Here is a 23,855-nt window from a genome sequence, read left to right as displayed (position 1 = left end):
AGGCAGAGTAGACTTTAGACTTGATACTTGACTTACATCACTAGAAGGAGGCTTTTACTCCCTAAAGACTTGAGATTTGAAAGCAAAATCATTCAAATCCCAAGTTTTGACTTGGTAACCCAGAACAATTAAATTTAGGAAATCATCAACAGGCCTTGCATTACCACACTTTGAATATGTATGTATGTATTATATGTATTATTAGCTCTAGAGCTGCGACTAATGGTTGTTTTCCTTGTTGATTTATGATTTGGTCAATGGATTGCCAGAAAATTGTGAAAAACACCCGTCACAATTTCCCAGACCCCAAGTTGACATTTTTAAATGGCTTGTTTTGTCTGACCAAGAGTCCAAAACCACAAAATATTCAGTACTGTAACAGAGAATGTAAAAAAAACAGCAAATATTCACATTTAATAAGCTGGAACCAATGAATCTTTGGCATTTTTGCTTGTAAAAGAACTTATCAACATTGTCTACAGATTGAAAGGACTTGGTCTCCGTCATATAAAAATCAACAATGAACAGCTTTTTGTAGGAAATGAACAAACGATGTGTCATTAATAGTTAGTATTCAGAAGCTTTAAAGACTAGACTTGCTTATGACACGCCTAAAAACACTTAACAACGGCTCTGACTCATAGAGTTTGTAATCCTTGATACCTTGGGCAATGGCATGATGATTAATACTCTGTCATCTAGTTATTTTTGCATGTTGCACTCGCTGACAGATTTCACAACCAGAGGGTAACTCAGCTTTAGAGGAAAATGTTGAGATGTGTCATTTTAATGGTCAGAATTCAGAAACTTTATGTGAAGACTTTGCTTACATTCATAGACTTCAGACTTGGACTTTCCCCAAAAGACTTAAAACTGTGCTGACAATTTCTCAGATCCCAAGTCTAAATATTTAAATAGCTGCTTTTGTCCAACAAACAGTCCAAGACGCAAAGATATTTAGTGTGCTGTCATAGAAGATAAAGACAACCACCAAGTCTTCACATGTAAGAAGCTGGAATGAATCTTTTTTGGGGCATTTTCAGTTAAAAGTTGTGTATAAAAACTTGTGACCTGAGTAGAGCTGCAACTAATACCTACTTTCATTATCAATTGATCTGCCGATTATTGTCTCGATTCACCGTTTAGTCAACAAAATGTTAAAAAATGATATATCATAATGTTTAATTAATAATTGATTCATTTTCTTTCAATTGACTAATCAATTAATCAACTTAATTGTTGCAACTCTGGACTTGGACTTGCTCTAAAGTGCTTGATATTTAGACATAGACATGGCTGGATTACCCTTGTATGGGGCCCCCATTGACCCTATTCATCAGCAACATTTTTAATAATTGATTAATTGTTTAAATCAGGTTTCAGGGAATAATGATCAGCATAAACACTGAACATTCAATTGATTATAAAAAGAAAACAACTGATAATGAAAATAATTGCTTGTTGCAGCCTTAACTACTCCTATGATGGAACAATACTACACTGCCCTCAATTTTCTGTGTGCAGTTTGATAAAACAAAACTTCAGAACAAATTAGCTTAATATATAACCTAAAAGTCTTAAAGTCTTCAAACTAGATTATTGACACAGAATCCCTCTTCAAGACTAAGTCCATAAGATGGAGCTTGAATGACCTGTCATACCTAATATTGTATTCAGTGCTGCAAATTTATAACTAATTTATAGATTAATTAGATTATGTAGACCAAAATGATGTGAAGTAAACCTGGGCTGAGTCGTAATCCAGTCTTAGACATTTGATGACCCAAAAAGACAAAACAATCTCAGATTCCTTGGACTATAACAAATTTGATGTTTAATATCACTTCATACATAAAAATACTAATTCCTTAAGAAATGTCTGCACTCACTCCCAGTCAGATATCACAGCCAGACAGAAAGTAACTCATCCTTGCCAGACAGTGTAATATTTAAAATATAAATGCTGCTAATTTATTTATTTTTTTTTTTTAAATATGTTGCTGTTTTGCAACGCATTAGTAATAATAAGGGTGTGGATGCATTTCTATGAACTATGAATTTCTCATCATTACTGTGCGATCCGTTATCATGCAAATGATGCGGGACGAGTGGCCGATGCCCTTTTAAGAAAAATGAGGAATAGGAGTGACGTCTGCTGCGCACAGAGGCCGGAGGCAAACTGACACTTGCGGAGCGGCGAGAGACAGCGAGCGAGAAACGGTGAGTGGAAATACCAAAACTTTACTAGCTGCTAAACGCGGTCGAATAAGTCATTTGTGTGGGAGAAACGGAGCGGTCGACACTTTGCGGGGTGATATCGAGCAAGATATAGAAGAGTGCACGGGCGTGTGGCTACATGTGTCGGGGATAAATGAGAAGGATTGTCCGCAAGTAGCTAGAAAACGGGAGTGAGCACTCCCCATTTTAGTCAAGGCCAGGCGGAAGGGCAGGTAACGCTAGCAAAACGGTTGTGTCTTTTTTTCCCTCCCTCCCTGAGCAAATACAACACAATGCGGGTTGATTTAAAGCCTGCCAGGTCCGGTGGACGCTTGAGCTATAAAATGCAGCGTTGTTTCTGACAACCTAGCTGTGGTTTTTTTAATTATCTGCCGAGGAGAGGAATGTGTCGGCTAGCTAGCTTTGCGTGCTAACGAGCTGAAGCTAACGGTTGTGAAGTGACGGCGGCCCGTCGCTGCCACTTAAAGCGAGCTAGTTAGCGGCATTTTGCTAACAAGCTTTATAACGGGACTTAGTGTAGTTGCTGCTATGAAACTAGGTTGTTTATAGGCAGATGATCGTTTCAATACCCCACCCGGATTATAGATTATGTTTTTAAGGCTTTGTCTGGAAGAGGGTTTATGATTTGAATATAATTTGATGAATGTTATGGAGGCTAACGTTGTAATAATCACATATCGGCGGAGTGTGACTCCACTGTGGTGAAGCAGTCACAGCCACAGATTGCAGGGATTTAGCATGACCTGGAGTGATAAGCATATGCTACTGCCGTAAGCAAATTAGGTAGATTCACAGTGAGATAACCAAAGAGCTCTAACGACTTTCCTCCCTGTCGGGCTCCCAAAGCTTTCATGGCAGCCTGTTGCAGGTTATTTGGGTGATGTGAAACGGGAGAGGTGTGTAACTACTCCATCCTCATAACTACAAAAACACAGCAGGTCAACTTTATTAGTAATAGATGATCACATTTACTAAGTACACCAGAAATTCCTGTAAAGGGGGGTGGCTTACTGCCTCTTAAAGGCGCCTGTTTTGACTGAACCCTGTGTTGACTGAAATCTGCCTCATCCTGTGCCCTGAATCTTTTACCAACCTAGGTTTGATGATGAGATACAAGGCTATAAACCCCCATCTCCCACCCCCACCCCCACTGCCACCACCACCACCACCACCACCACCCCCTCCATCCCCTCTAAGTAAGCCTGCTGTCTGGTGCCTTGAACAGGAACAGAGACTGGAAGAGGCTATTTTAGTAGGTAGCTACTCCTTTTCCATCTGATCAGCATGAAGCCTGGAAAGAGGATGTGGTTACAGGTCAAGGCCCAGCAACACAGATGCGTTAGGCTGATGGTGTTTGTCAGTTACAGATCTTTGTCACAGCAAAAGTTTTGTGTGCCTGGTTGCAGTTTTGCTCTGACTCAGTGGGGGCATTCTGGGTTGCAGTGGACCTGAAAAGAGATGTAAGAAGTATGCAACTCGATACTGGAAGCATTTGGTGCTTTTTAAGTCATTTTTTTTCTTCTTAGGTAGCATTTTGATAGAGCTGATCATGCATCAAGTCAGGCAACTGTCTTCAGAGAGATGGAGCAGTGTCGTAGTGCTCAAAGTCTCTTTGAAGTTTGATGTCAGAAACATCCTCATTACTCAGAAGTCTTGATTTCCAGGATGATGTTAGTGCAGTAATATCTACCACACGTAAACACCAGCTCTTGAGAAAATATCATTATAGTAGTTGCCTCCGTCAAAAAGATCTGTCGGTGGCGCGTTATTTTACAAGTCTGTAAATTCCAGTAATTTCCTAAGAAGTTTCTTGGAAAGAACTGTGTTATGTGGCACTGATTTTAGGTACAGCAGAGACAGTGTTTAATTGATACACATGCAATTCATTAATTCCAATTAATTGGAAAGATTATGTAGCCTATAGCGTTTTTACTCAGCGTGCAGACGGTCAGCCAAACTTGCAAAGGCAGGATGCATATGATTCAGCATTTTCTGTACGAAGACAGAAGCTTCTACTAATTGATAATTAATACGTTTTTACTTTGGTTTAAATTGAGCAGCTTCTTTTTCAGTACATGTCTCTGGAAATCAGCAGCTACTTTTAAAGTCAACTCAACACAACTAACTGAAATGAGTAAACAGTCTCAAAACTTAAAAATTACATAGTTCTTTCCAGGAAAATGTCAACACATTATTATTATTATTATTATTATTATTATTATTATTATTATTATTGTTATTATTGGGATATTTGTTGGAAATAAGCTGTAAAATACAACTGTCTTCTTTTCTCAAGCCCTTTCTGTGACAGGTTTGCTGCTGTCAGTAGCTTTTGGGTTATTTCCCTTAAGTTAGTGGGTTTTTCGCTAAGCTTGGTGTGAACATGTGACGTGTGGTTTTTGTGGAGGTAATGAGTAACCAACAGCGACATCAACATTTGCAAAAACATTCCACTCAAGCAACTATTTTCTCACCCTGTGTTTTTTTCCCTGCCTCTGAACCTCAAGTTGATATTGTTTTTTCTTATCAGTGTACCTTCTGTATTCGTCATGTGGGTCAACAAGCAACCAAATATGAAGCTGGCAGGAGAGTCGATATCGTGGTGCTTAACAAACAGATGTGTGCCTTTTTTTTTATCACTCGCACTGGCTGGAAGAGACATAGGCGGGATGTCAATCATGCCACCATGCTGAGTCAGACGCTGTGACAGCTTCATCGCTGTTGGATTAGCCTCGCCAGACCAGGAAATGGTGAATGTTGTAGTTTAGCTGCAGAATCGCCTGCTCTCTAATTTCAATTTTGTTTAGTTTGAGGCATAGTTCATCCAACCTCACATTCGCTGCAGGCTTGCTTGCAGTGCTACCTCGTCCAATTTCCAGCCTTAGATGGATACATACCTTTGGCCATAGACGGTGAGTGATGCAGTGATGTCATGGTGGAACATGTTTTCTGTGGCATGTGGCTTTCCCTCACTCCTTATTTGCTGGGGTTACTACGAGAGCAGAGCAGTGGTGTGTTTGTTTTGTTGGGAATGACAGTTTGTAGTCGAGGGCGATGGAAAAAGGGAGAGGTTTGGTTTTAAAGGGAGATGTCCTTAAATGGCCTTGTGTGTGTGTGTGTGTGTGTGTGTTTGTGTGCGTCTGTCGTAAGTGAGCATCTGTGTGTGTAGGCAGGCGGTTGAGAGAGAACAGCACTGTGTGTAGTTTTCCCGGTATGAAAGTTTGTATGCAGACAAGATGTCAGAGCAAGAGCATCCTATTCAGCCGTGTATCACGTTCTGTTTTCCTTTTGTAGGAAAAGCTGTAGTTATGAGCGTGAAATCGATATGAAAGGAGACAGGTGTTGTTGACTAGTTCAACATTTAGCTAATTGGTTGGGGCCTAGATCAGTAAGGTCATTTGTGTTGGAGAAGGTGGTATTTGTGCACGTCTAGCTGAGAAATTTTGTCCTTCACTCCTACTTGAGCGCATTAAAACGTACTTACGATCTTGCATCTTAAAGTGGTTTAATGCTCAGTAATGTGTTTTAACTTAAAAACTGGATTTGTCTTTATTTGCAGGCACTTTTTTTTTTTACATGACTTTCCAATCCTCATGTAGTATTATGACATTCAGCTGAATAAAAACACAGAGGGTGACATAGTGACATAAAAGGTTAGTAGGAAAAAATCTGCTAATGTTGCTACAAAGGTGGGTCATATTGTGTTGTTGTAGAAGTTGTTGAAGCGCTAGTCTGTTAAAGACACACTGATTTCACAAATGAGTGTTGATAATTTAAAATGAGTTCATGATCAGTAGTTATGTTGCTGTTACATTAGTGGAAGAATAATCTCTCTTAGTTCTCTTGTTGTGAGGAAGTTGGCAACTGAACTTTGTACTTAAATCAGTAATATTAAACTAATGACTCATAACCAGGATCAAAATAGGGTAGACACATTAAATCCCACAAAGAGTGCTCATCATTTCAGTTTTGTATTAATTAAAGATTATCTACATGATTTAAAACAAATATTTTAAAAAGAAATCTCAGTCAAATTTAAATGATAGAAACACAATTGGCACCACAGTTATTAAAATCGTTAATGTCAAGGATTGGCTGATATGCAGCATAATAAGATGTTTGTTTGTTTGTTTTTTTCTTTTCGCACCATTGTCTCCTCATTTTCTATTAATAGAACGATTCATTTCTGAAACTTTCACTGACATAAGAAGACCTTATGTATCAGAACTGTGGTGAGAACGTGGGTGTGGGTGGTGGGTTGATGTGTGATAAAACGTAGGTGAATGTCAGTTTAACCTGATGTACTCGAAACATTTACATATTTTTTTTTTTTGATAGATGACAACATATCCAAGACATACACAAGCTACAAGTCCTAACACACTGATTAGACCTGGTCCTAATGGATGTTTTGCTCATGCTCTGATGATATATTTTTTTTTTTTTAAGGAAGGGAGGGAACAAATAAAATTTGACTGTGCACTTTTTTTTTTTGGAGGAGCACGCGTCCTCTATAACGACCTCTGAAGCAATCACATAATAATCTAACAGCCACTGTCACAGAGTGGGTTCCTGACATCATCTGTCTTAGCAGGGGTCAGACCAGAGTTCATACAAGAAACGTGATGTGCAGATATCTGACAAGTGAGGCCCTAGCCTAAATCTAAGTGTGACATTGTCTGTACGACACCGTATATGTGACACTGTGCATGCACTTGACTCTGTGTACTTGAATGTTTACATGAGAGTCGCAGCAGAGAGTGTTTGCATGGCGCTCGGGCAGCCCTGTTCTTTCTCTTTTCCTTCAAACGACTCCTCCCTAATCGTGCAAGGAGAACTTCTCTTTGTGTGTAGAGGATTAGTGAATATGAATTATTCACAGTCAGGGCCTCATATCCCACATGGTCACTGCTTGTGATTGAAGTTGGAGGTCCTTAGTCCTTCATCCACCCCGCTGAGTATTTCAATGGAGTGTGCTGTAAAAAGAACAGTGTAGGAGGGGGATCATCTGCTTCCCAGAATGGCTGGTGATTTAGCTTTTGATGGTTTTCCAAAAGGGTTTTGATTATCAAGCGAGGCTATACTGTCTTCATTGGGACCTGATTTTCTGATTTGCAACACAGTCGTCACGCCAACAAGCTGCACTTTTCAACCAATGACCCAAAAGTTTTAGTCTCAAGTTGGGGACTCAGGTTTTTTTTAAAAAACATAAACTAGCTGATGTGTACTAATAGAAGTCAAGCTTTTATCAATATTTGGGAAATTGTGGTACAGTTGGGCATAAGGATGGTACTTCCCAGATACTGTAGCTCCCATAACGGCTACAGCTAAGTGGTGCACTGCCAAAAAAAGATCCGGGTGGAACTCAAGCGCTAGAATTATTGTTCCATGTGTCGGAGTAAGTGGATTGTTAAACTATTTTGACAGTAATTGTTTGGGTCAGGGAGCATGCCGAACCAAGGAAAGTCACGTACTGAACTGAAGATCCTGTACCGAATACACGAACCATTACACTCCTAATAGTCATCATACTCGAGTCTGTATTGTGATTTTAGTATTACACTCTTTGATCAGCTGATCTTTGTTTACAATGCAGGAAAGCGGTGAAAGCGATCACTTCAGTTCAGTAGAATCCCAAAGTGAATTATATTAATGGGGATAAATAATTTTAACACATATTCAACACTTTTTGTCAGTGAAAAACACTTATTTTTGATGATTTAGATTTTTTTTTAATATAAATGGAATGATTTTTCTTTTTTAAGCTAAATAAACTATTTAAAAATCAGGAAAATGAATTGTCACAGAGCTGAAAACTGGTGTTTTTTTTTCTTTCTCATGAAAAGACATTTTGGAGATGCATGGTGGACATTTTGTAGCTTAAATCAATCTTCCGCAGACCGTTAGACATCATTTTCTACACAAATATAACTTGATACGCTATGAAGTCAGAAAGTCGACAAAGAATCAGAAATCCCCCCCACTTTACCCAGCTACAACTAAACCTCAGTGTAGCAGTCTCTCCGTCTCTGTAGCCCAACTTGTAGTGACCCAGTTGGCTAACCCAACAGACTTTAAGCCACAATGTGTGCCAATGATTCGAAGCCTCCACATCCCTTAAAGGGATATTCCAGTGATTTCACAGTTTCCTCCCTATTGCAGTCTCCACTTCCCTCAGCTGTTTTCTGTCATTTGTCAGAAAGACTGACACTGTGTTGCTGTTTTCCAACACCAAAAAATGAGTGAGCGACTAAAACATCTGACAGCAGGGTGTGTTTTGGTGTGTGAAAGCCAGATGATTGTGTCATAAGAGGAGTATCTGCCAGATCCATGTATCATCTCCCCTTCAGTTCCCTCTACACTCATACACACCACAGCTGGTTTGTGTTAGAAAGGGGTCACATACTCTTCACCTCCTCCACCCTGAAGCAGCTCCACTTATGGGTGTTCCCTCCATTGTTGTGCTGCCTCTTGTCCATAACCTCCAGGAATGACTAGAATCCTTCCTTTCTGGAGTGGAAAAACTCAGAGACGAGACTGGGAAAAATTCTTTTGTTTTACTTGAGAAGAAAGTTACTTTGAGCGGATCGTGTTTTTTTAAATTTTTTTTTTATTTAAATTTTTGTGTTTCTCTCTCTTTTTTTCGCAACTTTCTTAATTTGTCTGTTCCATTTTGCTTCTCTCCCCGTTTGTCCAGTGCAGACTGTTTGGCTGTCTGGTGAAGCGATCCCGCCATGCGTGAATACAAGCTAGTGGTGTTAGGTTCTGGAGGTGTGGGCAAGTCCGCTCTGGTGAGTATTCCCTCCTGACCCGCTTCCTGCCCCTACCCCACCCCCCCTCATCTCTGACACCTCAGCAGCATTGTGTTTCCTAAAGACTCTATAGGACTCTCTTAAGCTGTTTTCTCATATTAACTCCGGACAATGTCCAGAGAAGCAGGTCCAGATCATTTCCAGACCTGCTTCAACAGGAGAGTCACACGCATCCTCACCTACTGGAAATACTCCGTTTGGTTTAGGTGAGGGTTGGTGCCTAAGTAGAGCGTGCAGTAGGCAGGACATGATGCAAAAAGTACACGGAAACTGCAGTGTTTTGTTTACAGCACATTGAATATGGCAGAAGAGGCTACATCCGTAATGATGACTGTTCTTGCATTGATATCAATACTACATATATTTAGACGGACTTTGTACCAGGAAGCTGGCAGGGTAAAGTCCGTTTTAATGTCCGGTCTAACTGATTGGGACACTTTCGTTCTCACATACAGCTCCTCCGGGTGATGTCTAGATAAGTTCAGGGTTGCAGTGCATGTGTGAAAGCAGCTTTAGATAACTGTCAGTCAGGCAGCCAAAATACATTTTTTTGCTGCCAAGTTTTTTTTTTTGTTTTTTTTTTTGGAGAAAACTGTGCCTAAGGCAAATCACGAAGGATGATTTTTGTCATAGGAAGCCAAAAGAACACATGTGAAACTGTCCTTTTCCTCATTTTTTTTTTCCCCCCTTAAAATATTTTTGCTTTCTGCTTTGACTATTTTTAGGTGGCACGCTTGTGTTTCCTCACAAGTGTTCAGCTTTACTGTAATCTAAGCCAGAGTCATACAGTTCAGTCAAAAATTAGCTATGTGTGCTGCTATGTTGTTTTGTCTGTAAATCCCAGTCTTTCCACACAAGTCAGTCTTTCTACACTTGCCATTGGTTGTATATGTAGAAATAATGAATCTGTTTACAGTAAAAAAAAATCAAAATTAGCATGCAGATGAAATATTTTAATGGGGTTTGATGAAGAACAAAATCTTGAACAATTATGTGTTTTGTTGTCACAGCAAGTTTATCAGAAGACCACAAATGTCTGTGAAATGTTGTATGCCCTGCTTAGCTAACTTCAACCAGGTGTTAAAGTCAGGTTAATCCCTCCAATTGGCACGCTGACATGTTTAGACTTTAAGATGTTATCAGACGAACTCGGTGTACCCCTAACGTAAACCTACCATGACCACAGTCCAGACTTAGACTTTTTAATTGCATGTATACATGACATCTATGTCACTTTGTCTGCATCCCGGCTGGTCCGACTAGAAACATTATAAAATTTCCCTCTTCTTCAATGTCCTGTTGATCTGTTGTGGTAACCGTAGATGGATAGACGAGGCACAGTTAGGAGACATGGCACTTCGGCCACTCTTTATGTTTTGTTCTTGTAGCCAGGAGGTCACACTGATCTGATGTCTGCTTGCTCTGTGTCTTCTCTTACAGACAGTTCAGTTTGTACAGGGAATCTTTGTGGAAAAATATGACCCTACAATAGAAGACTCATACAGAAAGGTGAGTGTCCCATGGGAGGGGGAAGAGGGAGAGGCAGTGGAGAGTTTGCTGGCCTGGAATGAGCTGATTGCTAGCAGCTGCTCTGCAGGTTCACGTCATGATATTGTGCTCTTGTTTTCTCTCGTGTAACTCCCATCATCCTTCTGTTTCTCTCTCTCTCTCTTTTTTTTCTCTCTCTCTCTCTGTCCTGTTTTTCTTTTTTTTCCCTTCTGTGTCTTTACATTTATTATCATCTCCTGCTTAAACTTTTTTCCCTCTGTTGGTTTTCCCTCTTGGTCTTGGTTGCATGCAAGCTTTGAAATACAGAATGTGTGACCATTGACCTGAAATTATGCTTTACGTTATTTGTGCCAGTTATATAAACCATTCGTCCTTCTTTTACAGCAAGTGGAGGTAGACGGGCAGCAATGTATGCTTGAAATTCTCGACACAGCAGGCACAGTAAGTGAACTCTCTGCCACTGAAATCTGTCGATACCCAGAATCGCTGTGTATAAGGATTCCTGAGTCACTGTATTGAACACTGAAATTGTAGGTGATGGGGGAAACTGTATCTTCCAGTTTATTTTGAGGAATGACAGAAATCTCAGGGCTGGTTCAGAGAAATAACATGAAACAGAAAAGTTGTCGGTGATTCGATTAGCTGGAATTGCATTAAAATATTTTATCAGCTGAGATGCCATGTGTGTCATGATCTGACACACATAATTGATGCATGCCATACCAATTTTTGCACGGTATGATGTTATTTTTCAGCCATGCTAGTGGCGTGGCTCTCGGGATGGCGGTGTCAGTCGGTCTACCACTTTGGTCCAGACTGGAATAGCTCAAAAACTATTGGATGGATTAAGATGAAATTTTGTACAGATGTCCATGGTTCCCAGATGACGAGTCCTTACAGCTTTGGTAATCCCCTGATTTTTTTTTTTTTCCCCTAGTGCCACCATGAAGTTTACATTTGTGGTGTTTAGTGAAATGTCTTAACTGTCGCATGGAAAATTGGCGCCGACTTTAAGTCCCTTTTGATTCGTCCAATACTTTGGTTTATGACAAAAAACCAATGATATTCCCATCATCCTCAGCTGTAGTGTTAAGTGCTATAAGCATGCTAAAACACTGAACTAAGTTATGTGAGACACAGTGGTGCTCTGTGCTAAATGCTAAGTACACCCTCACAGAAGTGCTAATGTGGCTTTAGACTCTTAGTCATGTTTATGTATGAGTATGCTAGAAGAATGTGGGTAAGATTCTTGTACTTGAATGTATGTATGTAGGTATGTATGTAGGTTGGTGGTGAATGAGCAACATACATGCTTGTTTTTAGTGAAAAAAGTGGGTGCTGATATTCAACCCACGCTGCACAATACTGTGAGTGCGCTGTGGGAAAACCTGCTGACACAGATCCTGCAGTTCCACTTCACTATATCTGTCACTACATCCACTATATGAACTGAATCTCAAAGCAGGCTAGACAATGTAATTTCTTGCTACGTGCAATAGACTTGAGCAATAAATGTTTAACAGTATATAAAATGACAGAACTCATGGCCTCTCCTTCCTCTTTATTTTCTCGCTGTGTAGGAGCAGTTCACAGCAATGAGGGACTTGTACATGAAGAACGGCCAAGGCTTTGCCCTGGTATACTCCATCACAGCACAGTCCACCTTCAACGACCTCCAGGACCTGAGAGAACAGATTCTACGAGTAAAGGACACAGAGGATGTGAGTATATGTGCACGTAGGCTTACAAGTATGTTTACATCAGATCCTCCGGATTTTCACAAATTTAATATTGAACTTTTATTTTTATCACGGTTGAAAGGGTTTGTTGTCAACAGAGACAATACAAAAGAGTACAGAATTTAAAATCACCCCGCTTCCATGTTCTCATCCGCCTACATTGTTCGGGAACCTGATCGCGCTGTTGCTATGGATACCATTCAACACTGTAATCACTGCATCTTATGCCAGTTAATTACAGATTTGTATTACCTCGACATAATGCAGGTGGTGTCAGGGTGTCATTTCTGTGTTGTCTGAAGTGTGACAACAATGAGATAGCACTTAGTGAATCTTTTGTACTGTGCGTAGTCCAGCATCACCAAATATCGGTGCCGTGCACGTCCCGGCAGTTTACCTCATCTGTGTTTAAACATGGACACAGAGCACTAGTCCTCACTTAGGTAACGGTCTTACTGTTGTCTGTGAAGATTCTCAGTGATCCAGGTCATGGTTATCCAAGGAGGGTTGAATTGAGGGCAGCTGGACTTGGTTGTAGATACTTGAGGATGTTTCACATCTCATCCAAGGGGTTGGTTCCAGTTAAAAGCAGAGAATGTCTTTGTCTCACTAGGGGATAATCAAGCCTAAGTTTTGCTTTTTGTACGTATACTGTTAGATAGTTCTCCCCTCAAGCCCACCCGCGGCTTGGAGCTGTAAGTTCTAATAAAAAAGAGGATGTGTCATCTCATTATTTTCCTAGTTTGCTGTTTGTCAGCAGCACATTTCCAGTTTTCTGTATCTCTGGTAGATTGTGAGGCTGTTGGAGTGAGTAAGCCCTTCATCCCCTTTCTGGTGGGGCAGATAGTGCGTCAGCAGGATCTAGGATGCCCTTTTTTGGTGATCTCTGGAGGGAATGAATGTTACCATAACCCTCTCTTCCACTCTTTCCTTCTCTCTCTCTTGCTCCCTGTTCCCCGTCAACCATCTACGAAGCCCCTCTCCAGTCTGGTGCAGAAGTTTTATACCACTCTGGTCCATGTTTCTATCTCCCCCTCCTCTATATCTGTGACAGTATACTCCTCTGCTTTTTGTTTTGACTGGCCTTTTCAGCGCCTGTTCCTGTGTTCCACTTCTTCTCTATGGCCTGCCTTGTGGTCTTACTGTGGTTTGGCACTCTGTGTGAGTGATTGGACTGTCAGGGATGATGTGCAAGGAAAGCCTCAGCTCATCAAAAACACACTGGATCATGAGGCTGCGGTACTTCATTAGAGCCTCCGTGGTTAGGGAACTGAGGTTAGCCTCAGGCTAACAGATGGATTGCAGGATCAGTGGCTCCTCAACATGCAAGGAAACAGTTGGCGTCCTTCTCCTGGAACTGTATTCCCTCTGAATGTATCCCCAATCTTAACAATCGTGCTTATCTGGCTATTATGGCCACTCTGTCAGCTATCAGTCCAGTGGTGATTTAAGGCTTTACCTATAATGGTTGTGACATCTGTTTATCTTTGCCGCTTGCAGGAATGCACGACCAAAGGAAATGCTTAACATGTTTTCTTTTTTTTCAACCACAAGGACAGATTTCTTATTTGGATAAAGCTTTTAAACCATTGTTGAACTAAAGCAGACATTCTAGTCGCTGCTGCAGCTGTTTTCATTCTCAGCTCTGCCACGCACCATTTACTGCAAAGCTGGCAAAATGTACAGACACACTTAATATTGCCAAGCTCAATTAAAAGGGCTTTTAATGACTGTACGTTGAACACAGCGGGACCAAATTCCATCTCCTTAAAACAGTCGTTAGGAGTGAAGAATAAAGTAAGTGAGCAGTCACCAGTGTATTAAAAGCTCACTTCCCCAACTTCCCTCCACAGTTCTTATGTAAGAGAGGTCTTATGACTTTTCCGGGCCATCTCCGTCTCTGCTTGTGTGACTAGGATGGTACTAATGCCTGACTGACATGCTTGTGACTCACCACTCCACTTGGAACTAGTGGCTCCATTCATTTAAGCAACTCTATACTCTCCTGTTCTGTGTTACCCGCAATCCAATCTCTAGCATGCCATTGTGGGCGGGATAGGACCTGTCTGTAGCATGTTAACAGTGTCTGAACAGATTCTCTGTGGGCTGTGTGGATTCTTCAAGTAGGCTAATGCTGCCTTGTGTGCTGCTGACACTGAACATTTTTTCTTCCCTGCATACCTCCATCCTTCCATCCTTCTCTCCATCCTTTTCATCCCAGCTTGGCTCAGAGTTTGTGTTAGGAGGGCATACCATTGGTTCTCCCAGGACCCCTGGGAGAAATGTCGTTCAGCAGTCCAGTCCGAGGGCTTGTTTGGATATCAAACATCAAGCAGCAACCTCCATGGGGTTAATACAAACATCCCAGTTTCCTGTCGTCTGCCCCACAGCCGAGAGAGAGAGAAAAAGGGAAAAAAAGGGCCCTGGAATATTCAACATATAGCTTCTCTGGAGGAACGTGGTCTTACCGCTGTCAAAAAGCAGCCGTTGAACAGTAGATTTGTGGGTCAGAGAAAGTCTGAAGTACAAACAAGCTAGCACATGTCAGGATGCTTCCATATTACTTACAAATATCCAGTTTTTCCAGATTCACAAAACACATCTGGGGGACTTTTCTGGACCAGAAGAAGGGAGCGACAGCAGGATTTCCCATGCATAGATTTATTTGTTGCAGGCCCACCACAAATAGATTCCCCCAGCTGATATAGTATTGGCGCCTGTTGTGCTGCTTGCAAATTTTTTCCATTAGTTGATTAGGTCTCTTGCTTGCTAAGCTGTACCACAAACACAAATATCCTGTGAACTTCTGGAAACATGCTGAACTCCTCCTACAGCTGTCGCTCATGTCTTGAAGTTTTATTTCTTTTTTTTTTTAATTCAGATTGTCATGCAGTTTTACAGCGGGTTGTGTAGTTAGGTTAAGTTTAAATGTGATCTGATACACTGCATGCCTGTGCGCACACACACACACGCACACACACACACACACACACACACACACACACACACACACACACACACACACACACAAACAAACAGTCTTACACTATCATGTAATTCAGCCAGAGCATGGAATCCAACCGAAATGTTCGAAAACATTCAGGAAGGAAAGCGATGTTATCCTGGCTGGGCGGGGCTGCCATGACTTCCTCCGGGCCAGCATGCTCCCTAGATAGCTGGTCAGGAAACAGCAGGCAGGATGAGACGCATCCCGACACCCTGACTGCCCCCGCTCTGCCCACTGTGACAGTTAAGGCTGAAGTTTTGCCCAGAATATTTCGCTCTTCCTTGAAGTAGTTTTTGTTTTTTCGACCTTGGTTGTTCTAACAAAAAAGAAGAAGTGCTGGGTATTTTGGAGTTTCCAAAACCAGCTGTACTTCATCTCAGTGGTTTTATTCTTGGTCATGGTGGGAAGGGATTTCCTCTCTAAAGAAACAAAACAAAAAGAACATGCCTTTGTTGCTATTTTATATACAATTTTAAAATCTTTTTTTGTCACCTTTGTGTTGCCTAAATTATTTTTGCCTTCCCAGAGGAATAGATTGATTGAGTTATCAGTATATATCCTGTGTGTGCATAGGATGTATATTGATAACTTTGCACAGATGGTATTGCAAAGTCACTTAATTCAAGTCTGAAGTTTTTTTTAAACAAGTCTGTTTCTATTTCCTATCAGTCTGAGTTGCTTCTTCTCTTTATTGATGCGCCACATTTCCCATCACAGCAAAGGGAAAAATAAGTTAGATTTACATGCTCATTAAAACAAGTGACTGGAAATGAACTTGCTGATGCATTTGAGAAATTTGGCTTATTGTTGAAAGAAAAAAAAGTGTTTTTTGTGTTTCTTTAAATTTGCATCTAAAGGATTTTGACACTCATTGACAGCAGTATTAAAAACATTTCAAATGCTCTCCTGCCATAATTCAAACTATCCTACTTGTATTGTTCTCAACTCTTGATTTCCATTTTCTATCTTCATACCTTTCTCTATTATCCTCTCTATTGTCTAACTCTTAATTTCCTCTCTACCTTCCCCCTCCCTCTCTACCACCGCTCTCTTTTCTCTATTTATTTTTATGGGCTTACTTATGAACATATGGACTTCGCACTAAAAATAAATATCAGACACATCCGTCTTTGATCAGCATTTTTCATGCCTCCAAATCTGGTTTTCCTCTTCAAGCGCTGATAATAATTTTGTGTTCACAGATGTATTCATTTTGACACAACATTGTAAAAATAGATCCAATATTTTAAACAGAGAGGGATCCATTTTGGTTGCACGTACAGTATATACATATACACTCACTGTTCTCTTGTCTTTCCTCAGGTGCCGATGATCCTGGTGGGGAACAAGTGCGACTTGGAGGATGAGCGTGTGGTGGGGAAGGAGCAGGGCCAGAACCTGGCCAGACAGTGGAACCACTGTGCCTTTTTAGAGTCCTCTGCTAAGTCAAAGATCAACGTCCTTGATGTGAGTACGCACAGAAACAAACCACTGGTGACCCTTCCCGTATTGTAGACAACCGATCATCAAACACCAGACACAGTAATACATTTATCTGTCAGGGAATGACTTGAAATGATGACTTTTCTAATTATTTAATGAAGAGTAACCTCATTGACAGTTGTAATTTGTATTAAAGCAAAGTATGGATTATCTAAGATGTAGGTTGGGTTATACCTTCTATTCAGTGCTACACCGTTGGTCAACCTACTGTTTGTAAACGGTGACATGAATGCATTTATAGATGAAGCTTGAAAGTGCTGCAGTGTGTTAGTCTGCCTTTGTATAAAAGAAGAGAGATGATTTTACTGTTTTAAATTTTCTCTTTGTCCGTTCTGTCTCTCTTAGATCTTCTATGACCTGGTCAGACAGATAAATAGGAAAACGCCAGTGGAAAAGAAGAAGGCGAAAAAGAAATCCACCTGTGTCCTGCTTTAAAGACCCCCACCCCCCCCCAGCCCCTGCAGCAGCTCTGAGCCAGGTGTGTGTGTATCTTAAATTTCGTAACGCATAACAGTTGTCATACTGTCTCATGTGTATTCATGAGGTTTTGATGCACAGGCAGGCTGTCAGGTTAATTAGTGTTGCGTAACAGTTTTGATCTTCCTACTGTATGTTTTCTAAGATGATGCTGCTCACATCAGTCGTAGTTCATCATCCATCACAGTCTGTTATGAGTTTGTTTGCCTGCAGTTGAAGTCAAGTTCATTTGTACAGCCTGATATTACAAAGTGTCGACAGGGGTTTGAGCTCACTAAGAAGATGAGGAAAAAATTCCTGAAGAACCTGAGCACATGAGAGAAATTGGGGAAATCTTGGAAGGTGCAATTCAGAGTGAGAGCCCCCCCTCCAGGCATTAGGGGGTATAACAGATAGTAGTGGGGAAAGTAGAAATTACTTAAAAAATACAGGTTCTGTTGCTATAATGGAAAGAAAGCTAACTTTGTTGGCTAACGTTGACCTCATATTAACACCTGACCTGGTCTATATTCATCAAACTGGACGCAGGACATTTAAAAATGTTTTTTTTGTTTGTTTGTAGTTGTTCCAGTGACTGAAACTGACTGATTCAGTGTAGTTCTTCTGCAGCCTGGGTTAAACGTTTATTAATTAACTATTCCACGTGATGATAGATCAGTTAGACATCTTGTTCTTGTTTATAATTTGTAATCTACGTGTACAAATTATGAACAAGGAGGAGGTTCTTGTTACTTTCTTTAAACCACTGCCATTAGCATCTGGTGACAAGGAGAAACATCTCTTTTGATGCTGCTGAGATACAGATCCAGTAAATGAGTTTGGACAGGCTAACATCCCTGAGTCAGCCTTCAAGAGTGTGAAATGCTTTCACTAGCAATTTTTTTGTTTGTTTGTTTGTTTTATCGTCATTGCTGTTGAATGAATGAGTCATGGTATGATGGTTCGATTTAAATATGGATCTCAGCAGACTGCAACAGCTGGGCATGTCTCAGGAAATCCTAATCTGTCGTTAGGTTCTTTTTCCCAGGAAAATCAGTATCGGTTCTTCTTTTTTTTTCACAACTTGTTTTTTTTACTCTTTGGCCGGATGCTGGTTTTGAGGAAGTCTGAAATAGTCACATACAGTAAACCAGGCTGCTTTTTCTCGTCAAACCTTCTCAACAGACAAGATTTCTGATACTTGAAGAAGAACTTGAGATTTAATTTATGTCCATTATTTTAGTAGGAGTTGGAGAGTCTACTTCAACTCTATCCTATTATATAATGCGGGGCAGTACATTTTCTCAAAAAATTCAATTGAGAAACTATTCAAAATAAAAGTATAAACAGATTTTATGTTGTTTTATATATCTGTTTTTGCCAATTTAGTAACTTAAATACCAGACAATTCAAGGCATATCCTCACATTGATGCGAGGTTCCTGAAATGCCAAAAGTCCAATAAAGTAGTTCTGCTTATTGATTTGCAATATTAGCTATAAAGGCCAGAAATATTAAAGGCATTGCTGTCTCAGTATAAGCAGTGAAGCAAAATCTCCACAATGAGACAAATCTCCATTCTCTCACAGTATAAATGGTGTTATTGTGTACTCCTTATTTTAGCTGCTGGTCACATTGACCTAAACCCCTCTCTAGGTCAGAGTTCATGTTCACTGTGTGCTCTCGTTAAGATTTAACCCATCTGACCCGACCGACTCACGGAGTCACAGTAAAGAATGTTTCCATCCTGATGTGGAAAGTTTCTGCCAGAAGATGAGTTTAGGCTCAGTCAGCTGAAGAAATCTTGTGAGATCTTATGATGTGCATCCAGCCTCACGTGGAGAATACCGAGTTGGGCCTCAGTCTTTCCAAACATTCAAGGTAGTGAAGCTCAACACTTCTTTGTTTTAGCAGGCCTCTTTGTTGATGATACAGTGTACTACTCTGTGGCCCACATTTTTGGCAGCATTCTGTTTGACCGTCACTTCATTCGAGCAGTGAGACTAACGGGGCAACAGGGTGGCAGGATGAGTGGGGAGGCTTTGTCGTTAAACTGGAGGAGTTAGATACAAGATATCATTTCATTCAGATGATGAGATGAGCTCTTTGTCCTCTTCTTTTTTTTATATTCCAAGTATTTGTGTTTTCCTTTTTATCATTTGGTGTTTTTTGTCATAAAGAAAATGGACATGTTGATTGAAAAGAGTTGAGTACACTAAGATAGTGTGTGTTTACACCAAGTGTTCAAGCTGTGAAGATGGGTAGTCCGCTCCGTTACTTGAAAATTTAACATTTGTGTAATCACTACAGTGCCACAGCTCCTGTCAATCAGATTTATTCACTGATGGGTGTCAACAATGCTGATGTGTCCCTGACTCTTTAATGTGTTAGGAAGTAGCTTACCTCCTTTCAAATGTCAATACACTTCCTTCTTAGTATCAGTTAGTTATCACACTGTCATTGTGACCATCTTGATTAAATGTAATATTTCCCACATAGGTGACCGATTGTGTCCAAACATGAACTGTTTCTGCTGAGTCTTCTGGCTCAGTGCTTAGTTAGACAAATTATTTATCTGGTATTATCACTGTATTAATCACTCAAAATCAGGTGTCAGCGTCTGTCTAGCAAGCAGGTTAGATTTTTACAAAATGAGATGAATAGAACATTATGTGTGATCTTTGTGCAGTGTACTAGCATTGAAGAATGACTAGAATGGGAAGTAAAACTGCAAAATGAAAGTAACTACTAATAATGTGCAAAAATAAAAAAGCAAGAATATTTAAATGCCACTGAAAGTGCAGTGGAATGTGAAAATTTGCATATGTTCACCATACAGATGAAACCAACAGTGTGGGAATTTGCCAAGTGTTTTTGTGAGCGTGCAGTCCTTCAGAGGGCCTTACAGTCACCGTTAACACATTTTGTGCAGTGGCGTCAGAACAAAATCTCACTGTTGCCAAATCAGCAAAGCACAGCCAACCGCAGAGATTTTATATCGACCTTCTTCAGTTACTTTTTACTTGTGGGGCGGGGGGAAATAAAACTCTGATATTACCGATAACAGCGGATTAGTGAAACAGACAGTACCATTGTGCCCAGCCCAGACATCAGGGTCGCTAAACCACCCACTGCGTTCCTTGTCGGAATCCATCTGTGTTGGTCAGTTTAGCCGTCCAGAGTGTGTGAGAGTTGGGCCTCTGTCAGCAGGCCCCAGGGCGTTGTCTGCCCCTCCCCGTTCACACACTGGCCAGCCCAATGAACCAACACTAATGGGATTACAGCCCCTACTGTTCCAGTACTCCCAACACACCAGCTAGTACAGTGCAACAGATAGATAGAGAGAGAGAGAGAGGGGTTACAGTGCCAGCCTCGGACCAGACAGAGAGAGAGTTAATGGGACATTTCACTTTGTGCAACATGGCCATTTTCAAGCATGCTGACCTCATGACCCATGATCAGTCTCTTTATTTTAGTCACTGTATTTGCTGGGGACAGGAGTTAGGAGGGAGCTCATGATCTTATAGTATTTTGATTCTTCAGGTGCCAAATATCCAATTATGATATTGCAGTTCTGTAGTTTTTTTTGTTTTTTTTTTCTGTTTTTTTTTTAATGGTACAGCATGTGGTCACTTTTTAAAAACTTAGAATATGTGGACCATACATAAGGTGTTTTTAAAAGGGGTGGTGTGTCTTCATAGTGTTCTGAAATCAGAAGAATCATGTTTACAGAATCTGTTGGGCAGGAAAAGCATCAGGTGACCTACTTTCACCCCCACCACCTCCCCCAGCCAGGTGTGCCCACTTTGTAGTCGTATTTCCATAGCACTTGACTTTGTTAAAGTTAACCAAGCTTTGGTTCCTCTTTTTAAATGTCAAAATATAGAAGTTACCTGACTGCACTCTAGCTGTGAGCGTGTGTGTAGCCCTCTAGGAGTATTCACATCTATTCATATGAAGAACCGCTGCTGATACAGATCAATGCATTCACCACCCAATGAGGTGGTAGCATGTCCTATGAATGCACCTCAAGGGACCAGTTTAGTTACAGTTAGTGCTATGTATATACTTTCTTTTTTTTTCTATTTAGCCTCCAACAGGCTTCACTGTTGCTTAAAACCGGAGGTGAAGGCGGTTACAGATGTCATGCGTTCCCAACTGCTCAAACCTTTTTTAACTAGCAAGCACCAAAGGGTGTCAGCCTGGGAAATGGAGGTGACACAGTAGACGTTCTTAGCACCAAATGAGCCTCGAAGCAGGAAATCACGTCTCTTAAAGATATGGCAGCCCAGAAGTGGAGCGGTAGACCACAATGGAGCCATCAGACATCTTTCACCATCGTGTGTACCCTGCGGCCTACTGGTGTGTTCTCTCTTCTCACCCTGTGATGGAACTCAAAACACTTGACACCCTTTTTGAAAGATGTGTCACAGCCTATGAACTTAGAAGGTTTTGAGCAGAATAAAACTTAGTGAGCTCAGAGCTTTCTTAAACTTTACGCTCTAAACATTGGCTTCTTTTATTCTTCTGCTGGCTTCATTTTCTGCTCTCAGACTTGGAGATGATATCAGCTTGATTAATAATGGAGAGCCAGCATTCAAAATGAGATAAATGTGTGTTTTTTTTTTTTTTTTGAGGCTCTGATTTTTCTCCTCCTACGTTTTCCTCCTACTGATAGGTTTGTGTAAACAGATGTAATGTCATTGAACAGCCAGTAGAGGGTGCTGACGAGCTTGTAAATGGTGTTTTTCTTTGGGGGTGGGTTGTTCTGGTCAGGATCTAGACATAAATATTGGTGACTTGTGAAATGAGGACTTAACCGCTGTGCTGTTTTCCAGAAATGCTGTAATGAAGAACTGTTGCCCTGATTGGAAGTGCCAGCATTCCAACAGCCCCGACCCCCCCTTCCCTCCATCAGCCATAAACGGTGAATCAGCTGACTGAACTGCTCCTATCAAAGACGAGGATGATCTACACGAGAGAGAGCGAGAGAGAGAGAGAGAAAGAAAGAGAGAGAGAGGGAGAGAGAGAGAGAGAGAGAAAAAAGAGAGAGAAAGACAGACAGTAAGAGAGAGAGAGAGCGAGAGAGAAGACTCTGGCCTCTCGCCTCCGAGAACCTTCCTCTGTGTCTCAGTTTCAGTATGAACCCTGAACGGACAGTCTCCATTTCTGCACCAACAAACAACACCACAAACTGACGATGATGATGATGATGATGATGATGATGATGATGATAATGATGATTAAAGCGCAGCAATGCCTCTGATAGTATAAAAAAAAAAAAGTGTCCATGAGCCGCCTACATGGCCATAGGGCAGCCCCTTATTTTCAATTTTTTTTTTTTTTTTTTTTGACAGTTTAACAAAAAGAAAATAACAGCGTTAAGAAGGAAAACAAAGATAAAACTTGGATTCAGTATTTTTCATCTTTTCAATATCAATATCGTATTTGAAAGACATGGAAGTTGACCTCTTTTAGTTGTATGATTATAAATATTCTTCAAAAATGAGCATGAAAAAAATGCATCAGTTATTAAGTGTAGATGTTTTCAAGTGAAATCAAGTGGAAAAGTGAGATTTTTTATAGCCATACACCTATTCTCCATGCCTGTCATGTCAGTGATGATAGATCAAGGTCTATAATATGTATTATTTTTATTATAATTATTATTATTTTTTCTTTGTTCGCCCTGTTGTTCATGGACTTCTCTTCTGCAGATATCTCTCTCTGACGTGACTTAATTTTATACTCAGTCACTGGGATTTCATAGCTCCCATAATATATTCTAATGCCATTTTTTGCATAATAATGCTTCAGAAAAATGGGTCTTTTATAGAAGAAATATGGGGAAAAACAAGGATTGATTTCTATGTCTCTTGAAGCTGAAATATATTATACTAAACCAACTCTAATAATGCTTCTTGTGTTTTTCTGTCAATGATGTTCCAGCTTTTATGGATTATTAAAGTACATTTTAGTACATTTTCATTATATTGGTCAATGTATTTTTGTGAATTAAACTTTTATCCAAAGCAGATTTGACTTATTTGAGAAGAGTGAAATTAAACGTTTGGAAACTAAAATGGGGATTGCATGGGGACATTTTTTTTAAACTCTAGTTAATCAAGTATTGATTCTATACAGAGAGTCTGTTTATGGATCAATGATGTATTATATATGTGTTGCCTTTACTTTTAATGACCACTAGGTGGCAGTATATGAACAAAAATGTGTCACATAGCCATTATATCTCCAGTGGGAAGCTGTCACAGTGCACTGATTCCAAGCTCTGTATCCCACCAATATATTACATAATGTGGCTTAATGGGACAATCATTCACAATGAAAGTAGTGCACAGTGCATCTTTATATAATTATTCATCTTTACACACACAGCGGGTCTTGGGCAGAAGGAAGTGAGGTATTTCAACTGTGTTTTGCTGCCTTGTACACTGAGCCTGGATTAATTCCAGCTTCTCACCTGAACGACAAGATTTTCTGTAATCTTCTCACACTGATTTCCAGAGCAAAGTGTAAAGAAGAGAGCAGGGATTTCAAAACAGATGAAAGGTTAGAGGCTACATTGAATAAA

The 23,855-nt window shown here is 40.4% G+C and overlaps 1 protein-coding gene across 3 annotated transcripts; it reads left to right on the top strand.

Annotated features, from left to right (window-relative positions):
* Positions 1-2,114: 2,114 nt before the first annotated feature.
* LOC122980676 (ras-related protein Rap-1b-like) lies at positions 2,115-22,625 on the top strand. 3 transcript variants are annotated; one of them, XM_044348906.1, is made up of 8 exons: positions 2,115-2,220; positions 8,941-9,029; positions 10,491-10,559; positions 10,944-11,000; positions 12,140-12,280; positions 16,629-16,772; positions 17,154-17,286; positions 22,102-22,625. In XM_044348906.1, the coding sequence occupies exons 2-7, from the start codon at positions 8,973-8,975 to the stop codon at positions 17,241-17,243; spliced, it is 558 nt and encodes a 185-aa protein (XP_044204841.1). In that variant the 5' UTR covers positions 2,115-2,220; positions 8,941-8,972; the 3' UTR covers positions 17,244-17,286; positions 22,102-22,625. The 3 variants fall into 3 exon arrangements, with proteins under 3 accessions (XP_044204841.1, XP_044204842.1, XP_044204843.1); XM_044348907.1 differs by having other exon boundaries at positions 2,152-2,220; positions 8,936-9,029; XM_044348908.1 differs by lacking the exon at positions 2,115-2,220 and adding an exon at positions 2,310-2,450.
* The last annotated feature ends 1,230 nt before the right edge of the window (positions 22,626-23,855 follow it).

Source organism: Thunnus albacares, chromosome 4 (genome assembly GCF_914725855.1).
Source record: "Thunnus albacares chromosome 4, fThuAlb1.1, whole genome shotgun sequence".
In the NCBI taxonomy this organism is placed as follows: domain Eukaryota; kingdom Metazoa; phylum Chordata; class Actinopteri; order Scombriformes; family Scombridae; genus Thunnus; species Thunnus albacares.
Note: the sequence above shows the minus strand (reverse complement) of the source record. Positions and strands in the feature narration are given on the sequence as shown.

Bases quoted from the DNA above. Each gene is read 5' to 3' on its own strand.
- LOC122980676 (XM_044348906.1), top strand. From the start codon at position 8,973: ATGCGTGAATACAAGCTAGTGGTGTTAGGTTCTGGAGGTGTGGGCAAG. The intron at 10,560-10,943 runs GTGAGTGTCCCA...CTTCTTTTACAG, and splicing joins TAGAAGACTCATACAGAAAG to CAAGTGGAGGTAGACGGGCA. The intron at 16,773-17,153 runs GTGAGTACGCAC...TGTCTCTCTTAG, and splicing joins CAAAGATCAACGTCCTTGAT to ATCTTCTATGACCTGGTCAG.